General features: G+C 43.4%; 1 protein-coding gene across 8 annotated transcripts in view; it reads right to left on the bottom strand.

The window, feature by feature from the left end:
• YAP1 (Yes1 associated transcriptional regulator) overlaps positions 1-22,146 on the bottom strand; it is a 139,749-nt gene that overhangs the window by 23,753 nt on the left and 93,850 nt on the right. For 2 of the 8 annotated variants that reach the window (XM_084627662.1, XM_084627666.1), the window contains 2 exons: positions 10,285-10,478; positions 7,354-7,401 (listed from right to left, as the gene is read on the bottom strand). In XM_084627662.1, the coding sequence (XP_084483788.1) occupies positions 7,354-7,401; positions 10,285-10,478 (242 nt within the window). The remainder of the gene's footprint in view (positions 1-7,353; positions 7,402-10,284; positions 10,479-22,146) is intronic. The other 6 variants (XM_084627663.1, XM_084627667.1, XM_084627664.1 and 3 more) reach the window with 3 other exon arrangements.

Genomic DNA, 22,146 nt, shown 5'->3' with positions numbered 1-22,146 from the left:
TGATCCAAAGTAACTGTACAAATACCTTGATTATTCAGCTCCATACAAACTAAAATGTTTTTAAAACTTAACACAGAACTTTTAAATAAGTTTTTCTAAAAATTATGGGTTTAATTTATTGTTATGGTTATATAAAAATGACTAATTTTCTAAAATTAAACTACTATTTTATTTAAGCATGTGCCTAAATTTAAGCATGTGAATAGTCTAATTCAGAATAATGGTGCTACTCAAACAGCTAGCTGCTTTGCTGGATTGGGGACTTCGTGAATGAACAGTATTTAAGGAAAACTCCAAAGTAAATATACCAATGTATCTCTGCCAACTTGAAATCTAGTCAATTAAAAAAAGAAGCAGTTTCTGACATTATACGTAATGCAGAGTTTCCCTACCAATTGTGTACATTTAAAATCACACTTTCCTGGGTTTTTTTGTTTGTTTTTTTTAAAGTTTCACACCACAAGAGGAGAGAGGAAGAAATACAACCAGGAAAATACTTATTCTACACGGGATAAAATGTGATTGATTATTCGCAAAGTGCTGTCAAATGCACAAAACAAAATGGAAAAAACAAGTGTTTGGCCTCTAATTTGTAGACAGTCATTTTAGGTGTTTCCTATAAAACAAACTTCAGACAGAAATGTGATTTTTAAATTCACCGTGATTTTTTTAGGATGAATTTTTGATCCGTCTAATCTAGGATTAGATTCCTCAATAGAATTGGTCATATAATGGGTGATTTCTCGAGATATGACATTTGGTCATGGACCATCTTCTCTCCCAAACACAAGGAGATCACACAAAGGGAGACATGAGACAGCTACAGAAGTCGCAAAGACTGTTTGATTTTTTCCCCTCCTTTTTTAAGTTTAGTTGATCAAAAATGTTTATTGGAGCCAAAATGTCATCACTGCAAATAAACAAATAAATAAATGAATTTTTACAGTGAAATAGCTAACTTGAGTTTTTACCTCAATGAAGCTAGTTGCAGTCAACACTATGTCTCTCCCTTACTTGGGGCAGATCTTGACTAGCAACACTGAGGTAATACTACAGTGCCTTGTCCCCACTAGGATTTTAAAATGAGATAACTAACTTGATTTAGCTATCTTGCTATAAAACACACACTTTTTATGGCAGTGAAAACATATAGCCCATAAAGTTCTGGGATGGCCAACACCAGCATCCCTGCTTGAAGTCTGGAGTCTAGTCCATTCCCTGCCACCTGGCTGGAAAGCTGTGTGTCAGTATAATGTACCAGACACCAACTACATGTCTACACTACCAGCTCTCGTCATTTGTCCTAGTCGTGGAACATTCTGATGAAAAAAATTTCCTTTAGAATCAGTTCTAAGCTCGCCAACTTCAGAGCACAACTGCCTCCAGAACATATACAAAAGTGTTATTTTTTAATGTTTTTTATCCCCCCAGGTTTATTCTAAAACCAGAAAATGCTGATTTATGTTCCTGCCTGATTGATCTGGGGTTTTTTTTTTTTTTTTTTAAATAAAGAATCAATGGGGTTTTATTTTAAAGTTATACATTATTAGTGTTTTGTTTTCTGAAAAAGCTCAGTGTGGAGAAAATAGAAATCTGTTAGTTGCTAAATATGTTTGGCAGTTAAGACAAAGTTTAGAAAATGATATTTCTGTAGTTTTATTTGCCTAGCTAATCTTTAAAAATACATGAAAAGTTCTGTGAGATACTACTTCCATCTACCTCAGTGTTTCTATTAGCATTTAAAATGTTTATTTACAAAACACACCTACTGGGTCTAGGCATACACATATTAAGCACACAAATTAGGACAGAGAGACAGAGCCAGCTAAAATGAACTTTAAAATAATTAAAAGAAGAAACTCAACCACTCTTTAAAGATTCTTAGTTATTTATGTAGCAAAGTGTAAGTAGATCATGCTTTTACTCAGACAAGTTTACGATTTAAGCAGGCAACAAGCAGATAAGAAATATGGAAAAACAAAAGCATGTGATTGAGCAAATAGTGACGTTTGCCATGTCTCTCTCACATCTCCTTCTAAAAAAATAATTTCTTGCCCCTTTTGTTAATTCTCATTCCAAAGTGGGTGAGGAACAGGAGTTAATAGGGCTGGTAGAAGAGGAGACAATTTGAGAGAGGTATTTGAATTAGAGCAAGGACCATAGTGTGGAGGTATGGTGAACTGGGAGAGAGGTCCAGTTATACAGGACCATACGGAAGGTGGCACAGATGAGAATGGGGAGAGACAGAGAAGAGAGACAGGCAGGAGCTAGGATTGTGCAGGGCTTTTTAAAACAAGGATGAGGATCTTCCATATGTGGAGAGAATAAGAAGATTAAGACTTTTCAGGTTGGAAAAGAGACGGCTAAGAGGAGATATGATAGAGGTCTAAAAATCATGGTTGGTGTGGAGAAAGTAAATAAGGAAGTGTTATCTACTCCTTCTCTTAACACCATAAGAACTAGAGGTCACCAAATGAAATTAAATAGGCAGCAAGTTTAAAACAAACGAAAGGAAGCATTTCTTTGCACAATCAACCTGTGGAACTCTTTGCCAGAGGATGTGGTTAAGGCCAAGACTATAACAGGATTCAAAAAAGAACTAAATTCATGGAGGATAGGTCTATCAATGGCTATTAGCCAGAATGGTCAGTGATGGTGTCCCTAGCCTCTGTTTGCCAGAAGCTGGGAATGGGCAATGGGGATGGATCACTTGATGATTACTTGTTCTGTTCATTCCCTCTGGGGCACCTGGCATTGGCCACTGTCAGAAGACAAGATACTCGGCTAGATGGACATTTGGTTTGACCAAATATGGCCCTTCTTACGTTCTTATCTTAAACAGGTATGTGAGCCTACTGGTGGAGGAGTGCATGCTGCTTAGGGCTGCAATCATATCAGTGATGATATACAGCTCTACCTTTTTCACAGGACCTTGGCGGTATCGGGTCTCTACTTGCCCAGACTCTGGCCACATTTGGAGATTAGATAACAGCTGGCTGAAGCTGACTTCCAGTAAGATATTGGTGATATCAACTGGGCTGGTGGTGGGGAGAACCATCCAGAAATGATACGGTCAGTAGCTCAACTGAGGGGATAGGTTTACTCTTTGTTAATATTTGCAACTTCAGATGTTTGTTAGGCACTCTGATAACGGTCATGAGTTGGTATAAGTCCCTATATAAATCCTTGGTGTGCTTCTGGATTTCCAAGTAGGAGCAATAGCTGAGAGTGATTTCCTCTATCTTCACCTGAAAAGGAAGTTGCAACTTCTGCTTTCAGATGTTCTGGATTTTTTGTTAGGACATGTATAGGAGTTATGTCGAGGGACTTGAGTTTCTCAAACATAGAGCCCTTTGCAGTACCCTTCACAAAGATTAGCAACTGATCAATACCACCTTTCTCAGATCCCTGACTGAAAAAAAACCCAGCCACTGGTAGTATTTGCAGACTCAAACACTTCATGTTTAATCCCATCCAAGGCAGCTGACAGCTAAAAGAATTAACCCACAAAACCAGTGCAATCTCAGTACCATATTCAGATCTCAGAGAAGACTGAAAGGTGTCAAGGTTATCTAAGTGTTCAGGTAAAAGTCAAAGCCACCTTACCACAGAGTTCTCAGTATCCATTCCCAAAACGGAAATAGTTGATGAGTGGTCAGCATCAAGACATATTTTTGCAGAAGGGATCATTTGAGAGATGATGGCTCCGACCTCCCAAGGGGAGACAGTGACAGATGCCACCAAAACACAGATCAATGATCCCACTAATAAAGGCAATGAATTCAATTTGGTCACAAGCATGAAGCACTCTCAATGTCTCTTGAAGCTTTGTGAAAAAAAGCTGACACTCAGCTAGAGAAGATATCGTGATTGACCCCCAAAAAGCATCTACCAGATGTAGAAGCAGCTAATCCAGTCTAAAGATGATGGATATTAATAAACAAAACAGAGGAATGACCTGACAAGAAGTAGTCGTCTACTGAAGAAGTTTATTATTTCTGACTAAAGACAGCCCTGATTCACCAGGCTGTTCATAACCTGGATTAGTTATGCTGATTGTGACTTCAATTATATTATTGCTAGAGCCATGGACCTAAAACTTCCACGAAACTTTTAGAGCACCATTTCCATTAGTAGTTCTCTAATCTTCCTCCTCCATCTGCAGCAGATCATCATCTTACTAAAGTGACAGGTGAGGAAAGCATGAACAAAAGGCACTTTTAGATGCCACTGTATTAACAGTCAAGAACAAAAAACGCTTTATAACCTCTTCCAGGCCATCAACAGAGTGACCTACTGGCTGTGTTCTGTCTACCTCAGAGAACTCTGAAACCTAAGTCCTTTAAACCAAAAGGAAGACTAGTACACAATAGGTCCCATGACCTGATGTGAGCAAAGTTGAGCCCCAATATAAACCTGAATTTAATAAATCAGACTTTAATCCTGATTTTGCCACATGCCTCATTAACCAATCCCAGACCATAAAATAGGATTGAGGGTGGACAACTGCTGAGAATAGTCTCATGCTTGTTACGTGGCAAAGAGGTCCTCAGCTAACTTATAAATGTCATTAAAGGCAAAGATGCTGAAATCACTAAGGACTCCAAGACCATCCATAATTTTTAGCTGCTCTAATCTACCCAACTAATTAAACTCAAGACCCCATAACTGCACTCTGGCCCCTCTGGTTTCTGTTGCATTTTATCATGGTTAACTAGAAATTCAAAAGTAGTTTAAAAAATTGACACTTTTACTTGAGTTAAATATGAAAATACTCCATATAATATTTTCTGCATTGTTTTGGTATTTATACTGTCCCAAATTTTTCAATTTGCTGCATATTTTCGTGTTGTCAAATATCTGCAACAGCTGTTGTGGGAAAGGAAGAGAAGGTGGAAGTTCTGACAGTTGGGTTGGAATAAGGTGGGGCTTCTGTACATGGGAAGGCGTGGAAGGCAGTTTGGGATGGGGGGGAAGGGAGGAGAAGCAGCTCCTCTTTACCATCCATTTGTGAGCAAGGGTTTAGGTAACTTAATTTTGTGATGACTGGAAAGGATTTAAATTACTTCCTCATCCAGCAAACCTTAACAACCAGTTGTTCCATTCTTCACAACTGCATCCAACAGTGATGTCTCGCTCCTAAAATTATCAGTGAAAAAATGTTGGCATTTTAAATGATCAGTTAGGTTTTAGAGTTGCCATGGCATAGATAAACGGGAAAGCTCTTTTTGAAGGGATGTCTGTTCGCAGGCTCAAGGAGATAGCACAACATGTGTTTTCATGAGGTTCATAGAATCATAAATATCAGGGTTGGAAGGGACCTCAGAAGGTCATCTAGTCCAATTCCCTGCTCAAAGCAGGACCAACACCAACTAAGTCATCCCAGCCAGGCCTTTGTCAAGCTGGGCCTTAAAAACCTCTAAGGAAGGAGATTCCACCACCTCCCTAGGTAATCCATTCCAGTGAAATTCCAATCCACCCTCCTAGTGAAAAAGGTTTTTCCTAATATCCAACCTAAACCTCCCCCACTGCAACTTGAGACCATTACTCCTTGTTCTGTCTTCTGCTACCACTGAGAACAGTCTAGAGCCACCCTCTTTGGAACCCTCTTTCAGGTAGTTGAAAGCAGCTATCAAATCCCCCCTCATTCTTCTCTTCCGCAGACTAAACAATCCCAGTTCCCTCAGCCTCTCCTCATAAGTCATGTGCTCCAGTCCCCTAATCATTTTTGTTGCCTTCCGCTGGACTCTTTCCAATTTTTCCACATCCTTCTTGTAGTGTGGGGCCCAAAACTGGACACAGTACTCCAGATGAGGCCTCACCGATGTCAAATAGAGGGGAATGATCACATCCCTCGATCTGCTGGCAATGCCCCATCTTATACAGCCCAAAATGCTACTGGCCTTCTTGGCAACAAGGGCACACTGTTGACTCATATCCAGCTTCTCGTCCACCGTAACCCCTACTTACTTTGAAGGTTCTCTTTGCAACTATAAGGACTAGAAATTTACTTTTTAAGGTGATGGATTCTGACACTATTTTTCAGCAGAGTCTGGATGCAGAATACATAGGCTTTCATTACACTACATTTTCTTCCAGTAAAAAGCACAGCACAAAGCTTGTATATGCTACACACAAACTACCAATGAGTGTTGTCCAACGAATGGGTATATTAACAATAAACATATGACGAGTGCAAGTTCTGAAGACAATTCAGTCCTAAGAACACATCTAGGGAAAACCACCTTTTCAGCACTACATTGCTTTCCAATTCCCAATGGTTTGAGAGGAATTCACATTCAATTGGTTATGTATTCAGAAAACTATTACGCCTTAAATTCTGGTAATTTCCTCTTGCACTGATGTTTTTTGTTTGTTTTGGTTTTGGTGCACTATAAGTGCCTGTTTAATTACAGGTTTCAGAGTGCAAGCCGTGTTAGTCTGTATCAGCAAAAAGAACGAGGAGTACTTGTGGCACCTAAGAGATTAACAAATTTATTTAAGCATAAGCTTTTGTGGGCTAAAACCCACCTCATCAGATGCATGCAGTGGAAAATACAGAAGGAAGATATATAGATATACACACCCATTTTTTCATGTTCTGTGTGTATATTTATATATCTACTGTATTTTCCACTGCATGCATCCGATGAAGTGGGTTTTAGCCCACGAAAGCTTATGCTCAAATAAATTTGTTAGTCTCTAAGGTGCCACAAGGACTCCTTGTTCTTTTTGTTTAATTACAGAATTTAAATGACTGAGTTTTGATTTCCATGTTGCCCATTATCTGATTCCAGCAACTATTTTGGCAGTTTAATTTATTCTCAATGATCTTGTTATATATACGCACCTTAAAAAAAAAGAGAGAAAAACTCTTGTAAATATTCTGGGTGATCTTTTATTCAATGAAAGAATGTATAGGGTACTCATCTCAAGATAATGTTTGTTTTAGATATAAACACTGTGCTGATCAGAATATACTTCACATCTGAAGAGTATTTAAAAACCACTAGCTACTACATTACATTTAATGGGAGGTTTGCTTACACGTCTATTCTGATGGGATGAGAATTGGAATTTCAATATCATCAAGAATGAAAAACAAGAGAAAGTTCTTTGCAATACAAAAAGCGTAACAAATTCCATGTTCACTTTAAAATACTGAAATAATGATGAAGTAATGAAGCACTCAACATTGATGTTAGGGATCACAACTAGAGCAGTGGCTTAAAAAGGTGTATGGCAGAGCCAGCTGTTATTCAGAATGGCTTCACGTAAAACAAGTTCCTCAGCTAGCCTAATTTAATACTTTAATTGTTTCTTATTACACTGAATCATCAGTTAAGAGCCTACCTGACGTTTTGGAGAATTTGCTGTGCTGGGATTGATATTCCGCAATGCCTAAGAGTAAAAAATAAGATGGATAAAAATTACTTTAAGCTACACGATTTGGCTGTGCAGGCTGACTTACAAACACCATCTTGTAGTATCAAGTCCCCAAGACAGCCCGAGATGAGACAAGGTAAGGGATTTAAGAGTTGATGAAAATCACTTTACAATGAAACAAAACTCAAAGATTTATGGAGCATGTGAACATGACAGAAAAGCTTAACGGCGAAGAAGAACATGGAGGGAACTGACGGTCACCTGATTCAAAGTTAGTCAGATTTCTCAAGGAGAGCTGAGGTAGGAAAACTAGAAGGCCCATCTAGAAGCATGCTAGCACAGGGTAGACATTTGCTGGAGGATTAATAGCGAAGCAGGAACAGCAGAGGACTGGGTGCTTAAGCAGAAAGGGAGTCCTGATGCTATCTTATTTAGGCACACCTTAAGAAGTAGTACCGAATTTTAAAGATGACCCAACCTATATCAAGAGATGCTAAAGATTCCTACAAACAGGCCTTGAGTTCAGAAGGGACAATAGGAGTCAGACTCCAGGTCAAGGACAGAATGTCACAGGTGACAAAGAAAAAGGAAGAGGGCATGAAGATATTATTCTCTCCTGATATAAGGCCCATCACCAAAGTGGAAAGGGAAGAGGACAAGACTTTAAAAGTTTTTCTCAAAACAAAAGACTAGGGTGTCAGTGCTTTCTTCATCAGTGCTACAAAACTGAAGATAACCTAAATTTCTGGGACAAGATGGTAGCCAATCTTCTACCAAAAACCCAGAAAGAAAAATGTTAATGGAACTTTTAAAGTGGCGATTGTAGAAACAGACATCATGGTCTGGTTGGATTTTCTTCCCCAAGGTTACCCAGTTTCAAAACTAACAAAGTCCATAATCTACAACTGAATCTGGGTAAATTGTTAAATTAAAAGCTAGTTAAAACAAAGTAAAAAAAGAACATGTTAAATGCTCTGTTAAGTATGCTGCTTGTAAGTAAATAATTACACTTTTGGAATTCCTTCCTTATGATGGCAATATAAGCAATGCCTCACATATATATATATATATATTTTTTTTTTCCTCACATTTTCCTTCCTGTAACTCATTTAAAGAAGCTGCTTATAATGGGTTGTGTGTTTAGTTAGCGTATCAATATACTTAATTCATTACTGACTGGATATTTGGAGCACCTTTACCCCATGTTGAAAGCTGGCTTAACTAAATTACAGTGCATGATGTTTTCCTTTTGTCTTTACAGTGTTCCTACTTATATTGCTGTTATCCTTTGAAAACACTGGGCTATTTGAATAGTGAATATTTTTACAGCACTTTCCATCTTCAAAGTGCTTTCAACCATTAATCTTCACAATACCCTGCGAGATAGTAAATAAACGTTACCGCATTTTACAAATGGAGAAACTTGGGTGGAAAGTTTAATTGGGTTGTCCAAGGCCACAAAGGGAGTCAGAGCTGGGATTCAAAATCCAGGGTTCCTGCCTCCCAGACCAACCAATCTGATACGTAAACCTTAGTTCTCTCAATGACCAGTTTTTGTTACTAGAAAAGTTCTAGAGGGAATGGCATAACATTTAAGCACCAGGTTTAAAATACCTAGACACAAGAGAACAACAGGGTCCAAACCCAGCAAAGCCTATTCAATTGTTCAGCCTGCACACCATTTGGAAGTGGATGAATTTCAGTAATGAGGTGATTCCTCCTCATAGAGCATGTAACTTGAAAAACACTTTTGTATCCTTTGGATTGCAATGTGTTCTAAAATCATACTTAAAAAAAAAGTTTATATTGAAAAGGTTTTTCCTTAAAATGAAGGACAAAGCAGATGTGAGGAACCAGCCGCTCTGGCTCTTGTTTGAGTCTGAGCTCTTTGGATGTGAAAAACGTTCTCAGAGAAATCTCCAATGAGATCATTCCTCTGTGGTGCTCTCTTACTTGTACCACCCTAATGACACTTCAACTAGCGAAGATGTTTGCTCTTTGGGAATTTTGCTTAGGAAAAACTCTTGCATCTAGCAAGTCTAGAGCAGTGGTTTTCAAACTTTGGATCTGCGACCTAGTACTGGGTCGCCTTGCTCAGCACCCAGGGACCCTGGCGGCTGGCCAATAAAAGCTAGTAGTCCCTACCTGTTCTGACAAGGCGCTGCGCCCTGGAAGCGGCCAGCAGCAGGTCCGGTTCCTAGGCAAGGAAGCCATGGGGCTCTGCGCGCTGCCCCCACCCCAAGCACTGGCTCCGCACTCCCTTTAGGCAGCGGGTGGTGTCTGCGGGGAAGAGCTGCGTGGAGCTGCTTGTGCGTCTCCACCTAGGAACCGGACCTGCTGCTGGCCACTTCCAGGGCGCAGTGCAGTCCACGGTGCCAGGACAGGCGGGAAGCCTGCCCCTGTACCCCGGCTGCACAGCTGATCGGGAGCCACCGGAGGTAAGCTGACACCCCAATCCTCTGCCTCAGCCCTGAGCCCCCCCCCCCAAATCTGGAGCCCCCTCCTGCACTCCAAACCCCTAATCCCCAGCCCCACCCCAGAACCTGCATCCCCAGCTGAGCCCTGACCCCTCTCCTGCACCCCAACCCCCTGCCCAAGCCCAGAGCCCCCTCCCACACCTGAGCCCCTCTTTCCCGGCACCAGCCCTGAGCTCCCTCACACATCCCAAACCCCTCATCCCCAGCTCCATTGGGTCGCAGGCATCAACAATTTTCTTCCATCGGGTCGCCAAAAAAAAAGTTTGAAAACCACTGGTCGAGAGCTTCTGCTACTGAGGTGACATCATAATGAATGTAGCCAAGTCCTTGTGTGGTCTCTGGTGCTTTACGCTTGCTGGAATTGCCACGTAAGTGCAACAACAAAAACATACAAAAAATATAGTGGAAGTCTGTGTCTAACCTGTGGCCTCACCTGCCGAAGCAGTTCTTGATGCTTCAGTCGCAGCCTCTCTTTCTCCATCTGCAGCTGTTGCAGTCTCATCTGTTGCTGCTGATTGGAGCTGCCCCCGCCCATCACTCCACCTTGAGGACTCTGAGGAGCCAGTGGGGGTGGTTGTTTCACTGGAGCACTTTGGCTGATGCGCTGATTCATAGCTATGGAGTCAAAAGAATAAAATGTACATTTTAAAATGACATTCAAACATACAGGAAAGGAAAGAAAACATGCTGAAAGTAATTTGACAGAACCTGTAACCCACTGCAAACCACGGCACTACAGACCATACACCTGCACTGATTTTCCACAGGTTGCGAGGCAGAAGCCCAAAATAGGCAGATGCTATTGTTGTGGGATCAGAGTATGCTCAAATTTTCAAGAAAGCACGCGCTCAACTTGTACATGCATTTTTTGAAATGCTGTCTCTATGGTTTAAAGGTGGTACCAAAACACAGCTGTTCATTCCAAATGGCAGTAATCCAAACATGAAGATAAAATTTGATGATTTTCACCTCCACTTTTTATAGTTGTTTATTCTCATCTTTAGGACAAGTCCAGGCACATTAAACTCATGTTCTTGAGATGACTCGATATTGCTTTCACAGAACCCTACATATTTAAATGACAAAACACATATTGAATCATCTCATCTCTGTCCTCTTACTTTGAATAATTCCCCGATACATTTTCTAGTTTTAAATGACCCAGTTGATGGTCTTTTATGACTTCCCCTAAGAGACTATTACATAGTAGAATCTTATTGTGTCAAGGAAGCTTTTTACAACAGTCAACCTAATTTTTCCTTCAAATTTCATCCAGTTATACATCCAGTTATACCTTCCTGTGCAATCCTAAGCAATTTTTCACCATCCTTAGTGCTGAAAATTTCAGATATTTGTATGTTCCTACCCTCTGTTCAGCCAACATGTACACACTTAGGTCTATAAATAAAATCAATCCCTCATTTAGAGTTCTTAAAACTCCCTCCCAATTTGTCATTAAGTCTGGTTTTGAAGCACTCAGAACTGAAATGTAATGTGACAGTGGTTTTACTAAAGTCATACAGAACTTCTCTATTCTGTGATGCTTTTCTATGCATCTTCCTCCCCAGCTTCATCCTCTCAGGTCATTCTGGTGATAATTTCTGATGGATGAAGGGAGAAGAAAGATGGTGGTGGCAGAAGACACAGGCTCTAAAATATTAGTTGCAAACAGTTAAGACTTTTTTGAAGTAGCTATTCAATAGTAGAGACTAAGAATCCTCCTCTGTGCCTATGGTATCTGCAGGTTCTCAAACAACAGATTTAGTCTGCACAGATTTTCTGCTGTAGCCAGACTACATTGCTTCAGGGGCAGATTTCAGCACCCCCAGTTGTGAGGATATTTCTTATCATTTTGCAGAGAAAACTGGACATGCAAAGCATGGTCTGAACTCTGAGCATTGCAGCCAAGCAGGATCTTGAAAGGCTGGAGGCTAAGCTGTCTCTGATTCAGAATTAGGCAAGTGACGCTGAGACTCTGGATGTGATGGGCAAACTTTGTTTCACAACTGGTTTTTGAGTCTACAGTAGAACCTTAGAGTTACAAACACCAGAGTAAAAAGAAAAGGAGGACTTGTGGCACCTTAGAGACTAACCAAATTATCTGAGCATAAGCTTTCGTGAGCTACAGCTCACTTCATCAGATGCATCACTTCACTGGATGTAACTCACAAAGCTTATGCTCAAATAAATTGGTTAGTCTCTAAGGTGCCACAAGTACTCCTTTTCTTTTTGCGAATACAGACTAACACGGCTGCTACTCTGAAACCTGTCAAACACCAGAGTTACGAACTGACCAGTCAACCACACACCTCATTTGGAACCAGAAGTATGCAATCAGGCAGCAGCAGAGACCAAAAAAAAGTAAACACGCTACAGTACAACATTAAACGTAAACTGCTAAAAAAAAAATGAAGGAAGAACAGCATTTATCTTCTGCATAGTAAAGTTTCAAAGCTATAGTGAGTCAATGTTCAGTTGCAAACTTTTGAAAGAACCACCATAATGTTTTGTTCAGAGTTATGAACAACCTCCATTCCTGAGGTAACTCTGAGGTTCCACTGTATGTCCTTCCTGACCAGTGAAAGTTGGTGAGGGGCCAAGTGCTGTGTTCACAGATGGCACTTGTTAATGCCTTGTTTTAAAGGAATGCAGGCGGGGTGAAAGTAAGTTAAAGGACTTACCAGTATGCTGGAGTCCTGAGCAGGGGGCGTGGCCTCAACCGGAAGAAGCAGGGCCTTAAATCCATGGGCCCTTTAAATCTTGATTTAAAGGGCCCAGGGCTCCAGCTGCGGTAGTGGCTCCTGGCTGCCACCGCTACCCCGGGGCTCTGGCAGAGCTTTAAAGGGCCTGGGGCTCTGCTGTGGTAGCAGCTGCCAGAACCCCGAGCCCTTTAAAGCTCTGCCTGAGCTCTGCTGCCCGAGCCCTGGGGTAGCGGCAGCGGGGCTCCACTGGTGATTTAAAGGGCCCTGGGGCTCCAGCCACAGCTACTGTCCTGGCCCTTTAAATCCCTGCCAGAGCCCTGGGGTCGCGGCGGCGGGGCTCCGGCGGCGATTTAAAGGGCCCTGGGGCGGTAGCAGCGGCTGGAGCTCTGGGGCCCTTTAAATCCCTGCCGGAGCCCTGCCGCCGCTACCCCAGGGCTTTAAATTGCCATCTGGGAAAGCCGGTCAAGGTATGCCGTACCGGCTCTTGCTGGTATGCCGTACTGGGGCATACTGGCTTACTTCCACCTCTGAATGCAGGGCACACTATGTTTTTAAAGAAACACGTACAACCTCTGCTTAAGAAACCACCCATTGAAACGGTCAACCTGGATAATTATGACAATCTTCCATTCTGAGTTAAGAATAGGAAGAAGGCTAGATGACAGAACTCAGCATCTAGGAGCCTCAGACCTTTGTCAATCTGCTTTTATCTCTAAATGATACTGGTGGTGCGGGTCACTGATCTCCCAGCAATGATTATCAAGAGTCCACGCTGCTTCTGGAGTACCAGCTGTCTTTGAAACCCCTGACTGTGAAGAGTTTAGTCTACTCCCAAAGTACAAGCAGCTTAAGCTAGCTTCCTGTAACTTCCTTCTCTTCTGTCAGAGAGATCCTGAAGGGTAGTTTTAGGCATTTGCTTTTCTGCCCTTATGGCCCTCTAAGGCCCCCCCTCCCTTTGGGGGGAAATAATACAGGTATATTTCATCATCTTTGCTGTTCAATATGGAGGTTGGGATGATTAGTGAGTAGGAATGGATTTTGCCGTCTCTCCCCACAGAATATGCTGGCAATGCTCAACTCTGAGACTCCATTTTATCTCAGACAGACAGTATGATTGAGCACCTTCCATAGTCTCTGATAGTATATGGGGCATAGATGAGAGTGAGCTGGATGAAGATCAGTTCAGGTTAGATTGAGGTGATGATGGTGGGCTGGGAGAAGCAACCAAAGGATATGGCAAAGATTATATTTGCCCCTCTAACTGAGGGCATGTTTGTCAATAGAGTGCGTGATTTAAGGGGGTGGTGTTTATCGGACAGCAGCTGATGTCATACAGCAGCAGTGACCACAACTTTCTCCACATTTGCACAGATAGTTACAAACTCCTCTCTCAGATGCAGACCATGCAACTAACTGTCATTCACACCTAATCGTTTCAAGTTTAGATGATGCAATGCACTGTTACACGGAACACCTTTAACTCAACCTGGAAACTAAAGCCGACACAGAAGGTAGCAGACTATTGTAAAGCTGGGCATCTCCATGAACACGTGATACCAGAGCTCAAGGATGTGCACTGGTGCTTTTTTTCCCCCGCCTCTTTCCTCTGAGTAGAGAGTATGTACAGAAAGCATCTAATTTGTTAGTGGCAAGGACATGCTGCAAACACAGTTACCAGGGCAGGCATTCAGGGAAGCAGAATGGTGGGGATTTTCTTTTATTGGGAAGTGGATTAGAGCTTATGGGAACTGAGGAAGGAGTTTGGTTTTTGGCTAACAGGCTGTTTTGGTGTAATGAAAAGCCAGCTGCTTTGTCTTTGTTTGACCAAATTTTTAATTATAATCTAACAGGGCACCTAGAACAGAGGTTAGGTTTGTTTGTTTTTTAAATAGGAGAAGATACCAGTGACCTCATATTTAGGTTAACACTTTCCCTTATGAAGGATTTTTGTGACTTTTTAAAAAAAAAAAAAAAAAGCTTTCACACCTCCACTGGTTGCAGCAGGCATTTGTTATGCAGCTGGGGGAGAATAGCCCTCACAGTAGAGAAGTGCCTTTTCCTCGTCTGTGAAACAAGATACAGATTTAACTGAGTTGTAATCCTTACTTTCTGGCTCCCCCCTTAAATCCCCAGGACCCAACAGTCCATCCTCCATCTAGAGATTCCATATGGAGCAGAAGTGCCCCACTTCCTGGAGTGGGAATGAGAGAAAGCTGTGTCAGACTCCCAACAATCACCCTCTAGACGCAGCACATGGTCACTGTGCCAGTGACTCATTTTCCCCCATGTGGAATTACAGCCTTCTCCTGCTGCCAGCTAAAGTAGTTACCTAAAGTATAAATGGTAGAAGTCTGTGCTGCATTGCTGAAGGTTCATGACAGAAAACCTGCTAATGAAGCATGATGGTGAGATTTTTACAGCTGAAACTTTTACCTTTGTCCTTTAAAATAAACCTAGGAAATTACATCCCCAAAACTATGTTAAAAGAATAGGCTGCAAAGTCAAGTAGTCAAAAGTTAGGAAGTGCCAGATATTTTTTAGTTCGCAGCCTATGTGGCTGTAGTTCTGCTGCAGTTCAACTCCTTTGTGCATATGCATTATGATACAAACTTTAATTACACTATCACAATACTTTTTTCCACAGAATTCCTGCACATTCACTTAGTAGGTAGGATGCATAAACTGGCCAAATGAAGCCTGCATGGGCAACCATTCTTAAGTCTGGCATTTCCTAGCTTCCAAATGCTTCACTTTGCAACTTAAAGAACATTCATTTAACAGTCTTTTTTGTATGCAATAGGTCTATGTTGAAATCCAAATTAAAAAGCCCAAACATTTATTACTTTCCAGGTTTCCGTGCTCTCTAATATCTGAGGCCACAACTACACTACAGCCGGGATCGAAGGTCTGAGATCGATCCACCAGCAGTCGATTTAGCAGGTCTAGTGAAGACCCGCCAAATCGACAGCAGATTGCTCACCAGTCGACTCCTGTACTCTACCCCCAATGAGAAGAGTAAGGTAAGTCGATGGGAGAAACCGTCGACCCCCCGCAGTGTAGACCCTGCGATAACTCGATGTAAGGTAAGTCGACTCCAGCTACATTATTCACGTAGCTGGAGTTGCACAGAGTAGGTCAACTTACCGTGGTAGTGTAGACATAGCCTCAGATTTGGATTAGTTTCTCAGATGCAGTATCTAATTTCCTTATTCTGAATTTATTTCCTGAGTGCATTTGTAACTTTTCTAAATTCCTTTGCATTATTCTTGTCCTCACTGATAGTTACACCTACCATTTTTAATTTTATCTGCAATTTCAATAACATGCTGTTTAGTCCCTTGCCCAGATCACAAATGAATATGATAAATGACACATATCAATCCCCGTTGGAACTCTCTAGAACACTTTCCACCAACTCATAGTATTTAATATTAACTTTTGTTTACAGTAATTCATTCATGGTTTAAATCTACATGGCACTACTCATATATAAACCATTTTGAATTAATTTTGGGGCATAAAATGTCATAAGACACCACAAAAATTTAGATACATCATGTTCTGCATTCTCTTCATCTTCCAACTTTGTAATTTAAATTTAAAAAAAGCAGTCAAATGTGTCTAACTTTTTTGTTCTTAACCAATTACTTCCCCTTTCCAAAGTCCTGAAATTCCTTTAATTCACATTTTGAAACTGACTAGATTTCAAATTGATAGCGTTCCTGCCAAATGTTACAGTAGAGACAAGGTGGGTAAGAAACACAAGCTTTCAAGATTACACAGAGGTCATCTTCAGGGTTGGGAAATGTACTCAGTATTACAGTTAAACACAAGGTGGAACAGACAGTTTAGCGTAAGTAGTTAACACATTACAAGCTGTTTGGCTATATTCACTTCTTGGACCAGATCCTGTGCTCCACTTAGGACAAAACCAAGAATTGCCTCCCCTTGTGGGTTCCAGGATTAGCTGCTCCAAGAAGCAGTCATTAATAGCGTCTAGAAACTTTATTTCTGCTTTCCTTCCTGATGTGCCATGTACCCAGTCAATAGGGCAGAGGTGGGCAAACTACAGCCCGTGGGCCACATCCGTCTTGGGGAACTGTCCCGCCTGGCCCTTGAACTCCCGGCCGGGAAGGCCAGCCCCTGGCCCCTCCCCCGCTCTCCCCTCTCCCCCGTAGTTATGCTGCCGCACGGGAAGCGTGACTGGCTCTAGCCGGGTGGCGCGGCTGCTAGTCCTGCTGCTCTGAGCGGCATGGTAAGGGGGCAGGGTGGGTGGGTTGGATAAGTGGCAGAGGGTCCCGGGGGCCAGTCAGGGGACAGGGAGTCATTGGATGGGGTGGAGGTTTCGGGGGGTGGTCAGGGGACTGTGAACCAGGGGGGTTGGATAGGTATGGGAGTCCCGGGGGGCCTGTCGGGGCAGGGGTGTCAATAGGGGTCAGGGCAGTTGGGGGCAGAGGGGGTGGATAGGGGGTGGGGTGCCAGGAGGGGGCAGTCAGGGGACAAGGACCACGGGGGGTTGGATGGGTCGGAGGTTCTGAGGGGGGCAGTCAGGGGGTGGAAAGTGGGATGGGGTGGGAGCCAGGCTGTTTGGGGAGGCATAGCCTTCCCTACCCGGACCTCCATACAGTTTCGCAACCCTGATGTGGCCCTTGGGCCAAAAAGTTTGCCCATCCCTACAATAGGGGGATAGTTGAAATATGCCATTATTACTGAGTTTTCTATTTTTTATAGCCTCTCTAATCTCCCTGAACATTTCACAATCACCGTCCTGGTCAGGTGATCCATAGTTAGGGCCCTACCAAATTCACTGGTCCATTCTGGTTAATTTCACAGCCAGAGGATTTTTTAATTGGTCAATTTCATGACTGCAGATGTTTACATCTAAAATTTCAGGGTGTTCTAACCATGGGGGTCCTGACCCAAAATGGGATGGGGGGGGGGGGAAGAAGGAAGGGAGGGAATTGCAAAGCTCTTATAGTAAGGGGGTCCCAAGATTGCCATCCTAACTTCTGTGCTCCCTTCAGGGTTGGGCTAGAGGAAGTGCCCAGAGGTGGGTAGGTGCCAGGAGTTCCTGCTGCTAATCCAGGCCAGTGGCAGATTAAGGTAGGGCCCCCTGGCCAATTCGTGGCCCCCGCCCTGCCCGCAAAAATGGATGCTCCAGCCCCGGCAGTAACCCCTACCTGGTCACTCCAAGTCTCGGCTGCAGTTGCAAGGGCTGAAGTCTCAAGCCCCGGATGGAGACACGGGAGAGTGGGTGGGGGCGTTGGAAACCTCAAGCCCAGGTTGCCCCAAACCTCAGATGAAGTGGAGTGGGGCAGAAGCCCCGAGCCCAGGCTCCCCTGCCTGCAGCTGCTGGGAGCAGAAGTCCCCAGCCCTGACAGCAGCCACAGGGGGAGGAAGCTTCATGCCCGGAGCCAGAAGTGGTGGCAGAAGCCCAGAGCCTGGGCTGCCTCAGCTGCAGCCTTTGGGAGCAGAAGCTCCCAGACCGGCAGGAGCTGCTGGGGAATGAAGCCCTGAGCTCTGTGCCCAAAGCCGCAGCAGAAGTGGGCAGAAGCCCAGAGCCCAGGCTGTCCGGACTGTCACTGACAGAAGCCCCAAGCTTGGCGCCAGGAGCCACATGGGAGTGGGAGGGGACGGAAGCCTGGAGCCCAGCTCCCAGGCTGCTCCAGCACAGAAGTGTCCCTCCACAGCCCAGCCAGACTAAAAGGGAGGAGCCCCAGGCTCCCAGCAGCACAGGGAGATCAGATTTCATGGGGAATGGCAGATTTCACAGACTGTGACACATTTTTCAAGGCCATGAAATTGGTAGGGCCCTATCCATAGTGTGTACCTACTGCTGCACTTTTATTATTCAAGCATAGAATTTCTATCCATACAGATTCTGGGATACAGTTTGATTAATATTTGACTCTACGCCTTCTTTCACATATAGTGCCACCCCCCCGCCAGCACAACCTATTCTGTTATTCCTATATATTTTGTAACCTGGTATTAGTGTCCCATTGATTGTCATAATTCCACCATGTGTCTGTGATGCCTATTATATCAATATCCTCATTTAATACAAGGCACTCAAGTCCACCCATTTGTAGTATTTAGACTTCTAGCACTTATAACATTTGCCACTGTTTATTGTCTGCCTTCATGTGAAGTAAATGAATGGGACTCTTTCATTTGAATGTTTCTCTTCAGTTCCTACCCGTACTTTATCAACTTCTAACCTCTCTTCTTTACTAGAAAAATTCCCGTTAACAGATCCCCCCATGGGATGTTTCTGTCTAAATCATGTGCTCCTCCACACCTGTTGGCTTTCCCTAAGCCCCCTTCGATTAAAAACTTCTCTATGACCTTCTTAATTTTACATGCCAGCAATCTGTTTCCTTTTGATTTAGGTGGAGCCCATCCTTCCTGTATAAGCTCCTCCTTTCCCAAAAGGCTCCCTAGTTCCTAATAAACTTAAACCCTTCCTCCCTTACAACATTGTCTCATCCACACATTGAGACCCTGCAATTCTGCCTAACTGACCTTGCATGTGGAATTGGAAGCATTTCAGAAAATGCTACTATGGAGATCCTGGACTTCAATCTCCTTCCTAGTCCTCTAAATCTGGCCTCCAGGACCTCTCTCCTAAGCTTTTTCTATGTCATGTACCACAACCACCAGTGCTCCTCCCCAGCACTACACATAAATCTGTCCAGATGTTTTGAGAGATCTGCAGCCTTTGCACCTGGCAGGCAATTCACCATGTGGTTCTCTCATTCATCAGAAACTCAGCTATATTTCTAATGATCGAATCCCCCATTCCAATTACTTGCTTCTTCCTTGTAACTGGCCCCGTCCCTCAAAGAGGTATCCTCAGTGTGAGAGGATCCCATGACATCATCTGAAAGGATCCAATGACATCATCATTTCTCTCTTCCAATTTGACGTTCTCCTTCCCTGAGATTTTCATCCTTCCCAATGGCACAGAGGCTGTCAAACTGGGGGTTAGACTGCTCTACTGTGTCCCAGAAAGTCTCATGTATGGATCTACGTGTCCCTCAGCTATTTCAGCTCAGCCACTCTGGTCTCAGGAGCCCGTACTCTGCCTCTAAGGGCCATGAGCTCCTTGCACTGAATGCACACACACACCACCTGCCCACAAGACAGGGATTCATACATATTGCATTCAATGCAATAAACTGGATAGCTCCCACTCCACTGTGGACTTCTACCTGCATTCTTTTTCCTCTTGCAGCTTCTTTTTTTGGGGGGTGGAGTGGGCTATTGGCCTAAGTTTAGAGAATGCTAGGTGTCTCTCACTCCCTCGCAAAACTCCCATTTGCTCCTCCTGTTCACTAGCTCCTCTTTAGGAGCTGGATTTTTAAACACTTGTTCTCTCCAAGTAGCCCCGCCCCTTGGTTAACAGATCCTAAAGGGATGAGGGATCAAAGCTTTTTTAAGAAGCTCTCAACCTTGCCTAGCAAGGCACTAGGCTCAGCACACAGCCCCGCCAAACAGTCCCCATTATACACTACGGTCAAGCAGCAAGCTCACAAACAGACAGCAAACTCACCACAAGGGTAACATAGGTGCTACTCCTTTCCATATGGCAACAGGTTCTTCTGAGCTATTCGGGTGGCCCATTCCATCATGTGATGTAGCTCTCTAGTGGATTATCCTTGTTTGGTGAAGACAGTGTTAAGGTATATACCGTTGCCTTTCTCCTCTGAGCATATTCTGTGGTATCTGAGTGCCTGACTGTAGGTAACAGATTTCTCGGTACGTTTGAAGTAGTTACTGGTATTAAAAGTATGTGTGGTGATCCGTGGGCTTTTTGTACATAGTTGTCTGTATGTTTCTATTGTTGAAGTTGATCATGGCGGCCAGTAAGTTGACGCTACTGAGGGAGTATTCCAGAGAGAGTTTAATGGATGGGGTTGAAGTTGTGGTGGAAATCTATGAGGAAGTTTCATCTTCTGTCCAAAGGATGAAAATATCATTGATGTATCTCAGGTATATCATTTGTTTCATGGTGCATTTGTCCAGAAATCCCTCCTCTTCCTTAGGAAGAGGTAGCATACTGGGGAGCCATCCTAGTACCCACAGCTGTTCCCATGGTTTGGACAAAGTGTTGGTTGTTGAATGTAAAATTGATATGGGTGAGGATGAAATGGATGAGTTTGGTGGTGGGTTTGGGGTGGATATCTGAGGGTTGTCCATTGTCTAGGTACTCTAGTAGATATTTGAAGCAAGCAGTGATGCGGTCATTGTGACAGATATTGGTGTATGGGAAGGTGACATCGATGGTGGCAAGAATGGTGATCTGAGGTAGGTTGTCAAAGTAGCGGAGTTTCTGAAGATAATTGGTTGTGTCCCAAAGGAAGCTGGCCCTTTGTGTGGTGAGTAGTTTGAGGATGTTTCTATGAGTCCCGATATTCCTTCACTAAAAGTTCCATGGCCAGATATGGTTGGTCTGCCTTGGTTCCATTGATTGTGTATATTGGGAAGTATGTAGAAGGTCCATGGAGTGAGGAGTCATGGGGGATGATGATGTAGAGTTTCTCCTAGAGTTGTTTGGGGAAGGATTTGATGATATCCATTAATTCCTGGGTAAATTCTGGTCTTCGAGTTCTTTATAGTAGGTGGTGCCAAACAATCTGTTCCACTTTGTATTTAGCTGTGACACACTGAATACCTTTCCCAGACCTGAAGAAGAGCTCTGTGTAACCTTCAAAGCTCTCTCACCAACAGAAGTTGGTCCAGTAGGAGATATTACCTCACTCACCTTTTCTCTCTAAGATTCTGGGACCAATATGACTACAAGAACACTGCATACAAAATTGCTACAGTACTCAGAGGTGCTGCTTACTGAGATTGAAATGTATAATCAAAGTTAAGTTAATGCAAGATGACTTATATTGACCTGTGTATATGTTTGCACTCAAAATTGTCTCCCACCAACGTAAGGGCTGTTACGGAAACACAGTAACACCACCTCCGCAAATGGTACTGAGCCGTGGTCATCGTACTGTGGTCAATGAGGTGCAAGTGTAAACCATTGTGTGCACTATGTCATCTCTAACAGTCCTCCAGCAGCTGTCCCACAATGCCTGCCTGTCTCTGCTCTGGTCACAATTGTGAACATTGCTGCCCAGAGGTCACAGAGACCAGAAGCCATATCCACTTTAAGATCCCCATGTGTATAGCCCAGCTTGGTAAGTACAACTAGGAGCTCTCCCTTGTTGTGTGAAGACATACCACAAGGCTAGGGAGGCTGTAACGGGGTCGGCATCCGCCTCTTGCGAGCACTCCCTTTCTCTGGGCAATAGTGCCTGCAAATAGTACTTTTTGTGGGGCAGCCCCCTTTGGTTGGTTGGGTGTGAACCTGCTTTTGATTTTAGTTCTTGTATCAGGGTGGAACACACCTCTTGTGAGCGCCCCCCAGCCGATGGCTCTCTCAGCAGGTCTTCCGCAGCTCAGCCCTCTGGTCAAGCCATACCCTTCCAGTGTATACAGTCCAAGTTCTCATGTTGGCCCTGGTATGAGGCCGTAGCTCTAAGGCTTCTCCCAAAGGCACACCCTTCTTCAACCACCCAGCC

This window comes from Lepidochelys olivacea (genome assembly GCF_965140295.1).
Source record: "Lepidochelys olivacea isolate rLepOli2 genome assembly, chromosome: 1".
Classification (NCBI taxonomy): domain Eukaryota; kingdom Metazoa; phylum Chordata; order Testudines; family Cheloniidae; genus Lepidochelys; species Lepidochelys olivacea.
Note: the sequence above shows the minus strand (reverse complement) of the source record. Positions and strands in the feature narration are given on the sequence as shown.